General features: G+C 46.0%; 1 protein-coding gene across 2 annotated transcripts; it reads right to left on the reverse strand.

Annotated features, from left to right (window-relative positions):
- Positions 1–1,307: 1,307 nt before the first annotated feature.
- Positions 1,308–7,238, reverse strand: LOC105472165 (keratin 33A). Of its 2 annotated transcripts, XM_011725182.2 has the most exons (8): positions 7,216–7,238; positions 5,983–6,334; positions 4,892–4,974; positions 4,018–4,174; positions 2,603–2,764; positions 2,386–2,511; positions 1,987–2,207; positions 1,308–1,776 (listed from the first exon to the last, which is right to left on the reverse strand). In XM_011725182.2, the coding sequence occupies exons 2-8, from the start codon at positions 6,328–6,330 to the stop codon at positions 1,659–1,661; spliced, it is 1,215 nt and encodes a 404-aa protein (XP_011723484.2). In that variant the 5' UTR covers positions 6,331–6,334; positions 7,216–7,238; the 3' UTR covers positions 1,308–1,658. The 2 variants fall into 2 exon arrangements, with proteins under 2 accessions (XP_011723484.2, XP_070938121.1); XM_071082020.1 differs by lacking the exon at positions 7,216–7,238 and having other exon boundaries at positions 5,983–6,391.
- Between the last annotated feature and the right edge of the window lie 231 nt (positions 7,239–7,469).

Raw genomic sequence — 7,469 nt, forward strand, 5'->3', positions numbered from 1 at the left:
AGGCGAGAAGGTGGCCACAAGCAAGTGTTGAGGGCTGGTCTCCTTAGCTGCCCTCTGGTATCCGCAGCCCTGAATGGAGGGTTTGGGGCATTTTTCCCTGGACATCTCTACCACACCTAAGTATATGGTCTGCAAGTTTTGGAGAGAATTTCCAACCCCGACTCTACCTCCTGCCCCTCTGTACCTGTTCTCATAGGTTGAGGATATTCTCATCTCTATTAAAAGTTCCCATTCTCAATCTCTTCATTTCAATCATTGATTTAGAAAAGTAGGAGTAGAGAAGTGAAAAACGAGACTCAATCTCATTTGTGGGCTGGGCCTTGGGTTTCCTTACTTGACTGCTGTTTTTGTTTTTTTAAACATTGGTAAATCTGGTTGCCACTGAAGGCAGTAATGTGACAAAACGATGGTCCCAACTGCATTTAAATAAAAACAGGTGGGACCAAAGCTCAAGGCTCACTAGGACAAAAGAGGCTTTTCCATCAAATAACCCACTCACAGTTCCCCATCATCTGACGCGGACCCCAGGCAACTGAGCAGAGAAACTTAGCAGAGAACTCCAGCGTAGAGTTCCAGGCCCACGTCATAGAAATACAGAAAGTCGCAAGGAGTCCTTGAGTGCCAAGGCAGGGACGAAGAAAGGAAGGTGAACCAAAGGCATCTCCCTACCATCCAGCCTAGCAGACCCCACACTCCTCCTGGCCACTGTATTCCTCTACCCTTTGCTGCTCCTTCCTACTTTCTACCTAAACATTTCAGCACAGCGTGGTTGTGTGTGTGCGTGTGTGTGTGTAAACATGCATACGCCTGTGTGTGTGGTGTACATATGCTTATATAATATGTGGTTATGTATATGTATATATGAGATTACATACCATATGTTAAGGTGATATATATTACCTTAGTACAGTTTTTGGTTTTTTTACTCCAAATGTTTTCAGATCCCTCCACTTGATGTTTCAAAATAAATAGTTCCTGTATCTGTAAAGACACCTTCATATGAATTTGCCGTTCTCTTTCCCACCACCTTCTTCCCAAACACTAAATGCAGGTTAATGGTCTTTCAGGGAGACTTTCCATTGAAGGAAATCACAGACCATATATGGGGCGAATAACCCCTTCATCTGATGGAAAAACACTGGTTATTTTTTAAATTTATACAAGACAACCAATTTTGGAATTAATGAGTGAAACAGACAATTATAACTTTTGAAAAAGAGTTTATTAGGAGGTTAACAAAGGATTTCTATTGCGTCTCCAAAGACCAAGAGTGACAAGGAAGATTTATTCCAATTATGTTCTGTTTCATAGCATGCCCATCAGTTTTGTCACAATTAATTGAATTTTCCCTAAATTGCATTTAGATAAGTTTTGTTCAAGTATAACATGTTATGCAAATGCATCTTTATGATGATAGATATTACTTGATCTTGATCCTGCTGTAGGTCTCTCTATGTGACTCAGAAGACAGATTTTGCAGCCTTATGCTGAAGAATCAAGCCAGGGAATACAGTGGGAGGTTAGAGCTGACCCCTGGAAGCCAGGGCTGATAGAAAGTTTCTGCCTCTTTCCAAAGTGTGTTCACTGTTGGAGATGTTGGGATGAAGTAGAGTTGAGGTGTGACTGATGCCTTTCTTCTCCTCCTGGTCATGGGGCCTCTAGCACCCAAAAGTGTTGCAAGGCCCGCACCGAGCACGTGGGCCACAGGGATTAGAGATACAGGGCCCAATGGACTTGTCACATGCATTTGTTGTGGCACAGGGGTTGGAGGGGAGCCTGTGGGCAGAAAATCATTGGAGCAAGTTAGAGTATAATGAGCTGAAGAGACTGGAAAATAATAAAAGGGCTTTGTATAAGAATATTGTTCTCCTTTGGACTGCCTCCAAACAAAAGCTCGAAATTATAAATTCATTTCATCAAGAAGACTATTCATCTCCACAGCAACCTCACATGCCCCAAGGAAAAGATTACTACCCCCATACTGACTTGCAGTCCTCGCTCTCCAGGAGGCTCCGGTACGTGTTGATCTCACACTCCAGCCGGGCACGCACGTCCAGCAGCACCTGGTACTCCTGGTTCTGCCGCTCCAGGTCACAGCGGATCTCCGCCAGCTGCGACTCCACATTGGTGATCAGGCCCTGTAACTGGGACAGCTGGGAGCTGTAGCGGGCCTCGCTCTCCGTCAGTGTGTTTTCCAGAGAGTCTCGCTGTGGTGGGGAAGATCCGGAATGTCAGAGAGCTGCTCCTAATAAGGTTCCTCCATGGGGTTCCAAAGAACTCACAAGCTCCAAGAGCTAAGGAGAGTGTGTGGCCCCAAGGGCATCCCCGAGACTCTGCCTCCCAACTTCCCATCGCTCACCAGCAGGTCAGAACAATACAAAATACCAGGTTGTGCTGGGCCTGCAGCTCGATCTCCAGGGCATTGACCGTGCGTCTCAGCTCGATGATCTCCGCCTGGTAGGACTGCAGCTGCTCTGCGCTGGATACCACCTGCTTGTTCAGCTCCTCGGTCTGAAACACCCAAGTAGGGAAAGGATCAGACCCTGCCTCCAGGGCCCTGGGGCACCTCGGGTCCTGAGTGGCCATGTGCTTAGATGCCCACCTGCGTGGCGAACCATTGCTCCACTTCCCTGCGGTTGGTTTCCACCAGGGCCTCATACTGACTCCTGGTCTCATTCAGGACCTGGTTCAGGTCCACAGCAGGGGCAGCGTCCACCTCCACGTTGAGGCGGTCTCCAAGCTGGCAGCGCAGGGTGTTGACCTCCTGATTGAGAAAGGGCAAAGGTTTAAATTTCACAAAGGATCTTGGTGCTCTCCTTAAGAGAATGCAATTCAACTTCTGATCATTCTTAAGTTTTCAGGAAACTTTGTTCCCTCTGATCCTCTCATTAACCAGGATCTATATTCAATGACTAATCTGTATACTCCACTTTTTACAAAGTACTTTCAAGCTCATGACCTCTCTCTGCCCTTTGTATTAAATGCACCACTCCTCATTTAGAGATATTCAGTGATTTGGGCTCAGAGATGATACATGGCAGGCCTTTATTTAAACTCTGGTCCCCAAATGCCCAGTTCAGTGTTTTTGCTAGTATACCATATAGCCTCATATGTTTGACTCTTAAGCATGGATAATGAAAAGAACAGAGTCTAGCTGAAGAGGAAATACAGAATGCTTACTTCAAAATCTGCCATCCTGGCATAAAAGAGACTTAAAGGGTGATTTGTTGATTCCACCAGCATAGATTTTGCTGAAAGCAATAAATATCTGTTTACTTCCCTGCTGAGCATAGCTTGGTCCTTGGGCTTAGGTGGATTTCAGACAAATTTGTATTCAACCTAATCTCTACCACTTAATACATTGCTTCTAGAAGCTTCTTGAAGCCTCAATTTCTTCATCTTAAAATGAGAACTGCCTCCGGAGTTAAAGCACTTAGCACAATGTTCGGCACATACTAAGCACCTGATTAATATTAACTGTCACCATTTACATTGTTCTTGGATTTCAGGTTGCATAAAATACATGTCTTCTTTTTTGTCCAACTGACTTAGCCGTAACAGTGAGCATTTTGCTCAAGGCTGTTTCCAAGCAACACTGAACAGCAGAAAGAGCTCTGGACAGGAATGAGAGTTGCATTTTGTTCCAGCTCAGCCCTCTCTGCCTGGTGGGCCTAGGCCATCCTGGCTTCTCCAGCTACAAATGGAGAATTGGAATAGAAGATTGCTGCTGTGTACACTCTAACCAGGGTGCAGGAGAGGCTGTGGCTGCTGCCTTGTTACTCAACTTTCCTCATTACTGGGCTTGCCAACTTCCTCACTCTCATTCCTGCCTCTGGCAGAAAAATCCTAATCTCATATCACAGGTTGTTAGACTACTCATTCTCTACATATCCATTTTTGTATGCAGAATTACTTCCTCGGCTAATTGAGCCTCTACTGACAGCCTGTCCTGGACCCTGTGGCAGTTATCAAACAGGCCCTGGCGAGTCTGAGCCCATCACTCTTCAGGGAACTCACCTGCTCATGGTTCTGCTTGAGGCACAGCAGCTCCTCCTTCAGGGACTCCACCTGGGCCTCCAGGTCAGACCTGCACAGGGTCAGCTCATCCAGGATCCTGCGCAGGCCATTGATGTCCGACTCCACCAGCTGCCGCAGGGACATCTCGGTCTCATATCTGTGATCATAGGAGGGTCAGGGACAGGCTGGGCAGGAATAGGCTTGGCCTTGACTCTGCTTTGGTTTGGTTTGTCAGGCAACTAGGAATTAGGGTTTATAGTTTTTATAGCCATCTCTTTTGTTTAGGTTTTCAGCATCAAGCTGGAAGAAAACGCACTGGTAATTTTATGTTTAAAGATCCAGTGAATAGACTTCTACATTCCTAGCTACTAAGGAGGCTAAGGTGGGAGGATTGCTTGAGCCCAGGAATCTGAGGATCTGAGGTTACACTGAGCTATGATCGCACCACTGTCCTCCAGCCTGGGTAACAGAGCAAGGGCCTGTCTCTAAAAAAAAACAAAAAGAAAAAAGAAAGCCAGTGGATTTAGGATAAAAGCCAATAAATTGTAAGATTTCCAAAATAATATACTTCCACATTCTTCATTCTCATGAATGGATTCTGTGCATAGGAGAACATCAGGGGCCAACATGTCTACACTGACCCACAGTACGACTAGGGATGTCACTTCACAGAGGAGAAGCAGGAGGAAAGGAAGTCTAAGGCCTGGAGAAAGGATCTCTGAACTACGGTGTGCAGTGGCTCTGTGAATCTTGGGCAAAGCATCTAGAACATAGCTCAGTCACTGCTTGTTTAACTTGTGTTGACAATAGGCTAAAGGGAAGGAGAGCAGCCAGAGAAGAAAAACAAACAGCAACACCCCGCTTGCCCACTCACTTGGTCCTGAAGTCGTCTGAGGCCAGCTTGGCGTTGTCGATCTGCACCACAAGCCTGGCATTCTCAGACTTGCTGCACAGGATCTGGAAAGCCCAAAACATTCAAGAATGAGCAAGGACTTGGTAATTTTTTGCCAATGGAAGTCCTTCCTAATTCACGTCCTTGGAAGGATCAGGATGAGAAATCACTGCCTATCTTATTAAATGCTTTCTATATACAGTAGGTACTCAATGAATATTTCCAAAATTATATTCAAAAAACAGAACACCAAAATATGCAAAAAGTATAAGTAGATAATCTTTTTTTCTATCCTAATGAGCAATACTGAGAAGCTGACAATAATAATAGTTGACATTTATGAAAAACACCTACTATGTTTCTGGCATGATACTAGGAGCTGAGGATACAAAAATTGGTAAGCGCTTGATCCTGCCCTCAAGAAACTTTCAATCAAATGGAAAAGACAAGCAGGTAAACTAGCAGTTGCAGAGGACTGGATCAGGGAAGAAGCCACATGCTCCCAGATGTCCCAGACAACTGGGACTACTTTGTCCTAGGTAATTTCCAATCTTCCCAGTTTTGGACAAACGTTTTAGGGTCTCACTGGACACTGTGCACCAGGAGAAGCCCAGAGTTATGAAGATGAGGACAATGAAGTCAGGGTAAGTAGGAACCCAGAAGAGAGAGGCAGCCAGCAGTCCAAGGGGCAAAACGCTCAGATGAGGGAGAAAGGAAACAGCCCAATCTTTATAAAAGATTCCGTTTCCCCAGCTTCCTTTGGACTCAGTCCTTTTCTGTTACCTCAGGGTAATAATTCTGGAGCTTGGCAAGCACATGGAAGCATTCAGAAGTAGTTTTTAATTACAGCTCATTTATGCAAAGTACTGCTACCTCCACATAGACTAACACTATGCAAATATTTAGACCTAACAGTCCCAAGTCTAAGATGAGATGGGTCCTCAAGAAAACAAAATGGAAAGGCCAGTTTTCAGCTTTCCATTCACATCAAGAGCTCACATGGCTTCTCAATCACAGCTCGGATTCTCTCCCGACAACTTCCTACTGGAGGCACTGTGTTGCCCACTCCTCACCTTCTGCTGGAGCTCCTCGATGGTCTTGAAGTAGGACTGGTAGCTTGCGCACACCAAGGGCTCCTGCTGCTGGGACCGCTCCCGGATGAGGTTCTCCAGCTCCGCGTTGTCCCGCTCCAGCTGACGCACCTTCTCCAGGTAGCTGGCCAGACGGTCGTTCAGGAACTGCATGGTCTCCTTCTCACTGCCATTGAAGGAGCCCTCGCAGAACCAGTTGCAGTTGCCCACATTGGCGGGGATGTTGCAGGCCCCAGGTAGGGTGCAGCCGTGGCAGCTGGGGGGCACGCAGGGCCGGGAGGAGCAGCTGGTGCGGCAGCTCAGGCTGGGCAGGCCACAACTGTAAGACATGGTGCAGGGAGGGAGTGCCCAGCTGAAGACAGAGTCCAAAATCTCCAAGTTGTAGAGCAGTGGGTCTCCTTCCTCCAGGGAGCATTTATACCTCGTCCGTGGAGGGTGTGGCCACGTAAGGCAACCCCCACCTTTTTTTTTTTTTTTTTTTTTTTTTTTTTTTTTTTTTTTTTGCTCATTTGGTGATTGTCAAAAGCCCTTCCCTACATTTGTTGTGTTTCTTCAGAAGAGTCTCTTCCCTCATAAAAGACTTTACTTGGGCTTCTCGCTAAGTCAGGACTCCTCTTCCATGCTGTGTGTCATGATGCAAGAGCTTCGTGGTGTGACTTCAAAGACCTGGACTCATGAAAGCCCTGGCCTTCATCAGTGGGATGCAGCAGGTCAAGAGACAGTATTGCTGTTCTGCTTCCTGACTTGAGGCCCCCAACTCCTTGGCACGCCTCCGGCTCTCCATGGTGAAATGGAAAAGCATAGCTCTTGCCCATGTGTCTTTTGCTAGGTCACATTTCCAAGTACTGAATTCCAAATTCATGGTTCTCAGAAAGAGGAATAGATCATTTCTGGGGCAGTTCCTGATGGCCACGTTTCCTGATATGATGGGCCTTTTTCATATCCATGATGACGTCAATCAACCAAATAATAGATATCCACGAGGACAATTTCATCCAGGGTGATGTAATAGACACTGGGAGGGGTGGGAGATAGGACCAATGCTATAGTCAGAAGTTCTTACTTGTTAAGAACCTGCACAAGCCCAAGGTAGTGTGGACACTTTTCACAAACTAGATCCTTTTTACAAACATGATCTTCAAACATGCAGAACTGAGATGTCCATTACTCCTCACCACAACTCTTCAAGATAAATTGTATAATTCCCATTTTATAGATGAGCACACCAAGGCATAGAGGGTAAGGGATAATAAGTTGTGGAGCTAGGATTCCAAAGCAGATCTCTTTTCTTTTCATCACATATGCGGCTTAAGTATAAACGGCTTACTTCCTTCCCTTCTTCAGACAGGTCGCCCCTTTCTCCTCTCCAAGCTCTCTTTTTACCTTGACCATGACACCGTCATGACTTATGTGCTTGTCTCTCTCTCTATTTGAGTTCCCTGAAGGCAAGGACAGGGTCTAGTTTGTCT

The sequence above is a fragment of the Macaca nemestrina genome, chromosome 17 (genome assembly GCF_043159975.1).
Source record: "Macaca nemestrina isolate mMacNem1 chromosome 17, mMacNem.hap1, whole genome shotgun sequence".
Classification (NCBI taxonomy): Eukaryota; Metazoa; Chordata; class Mammalia; order Primates; family Cercopithecidae; genus Macaca; species Macaca nemestrina.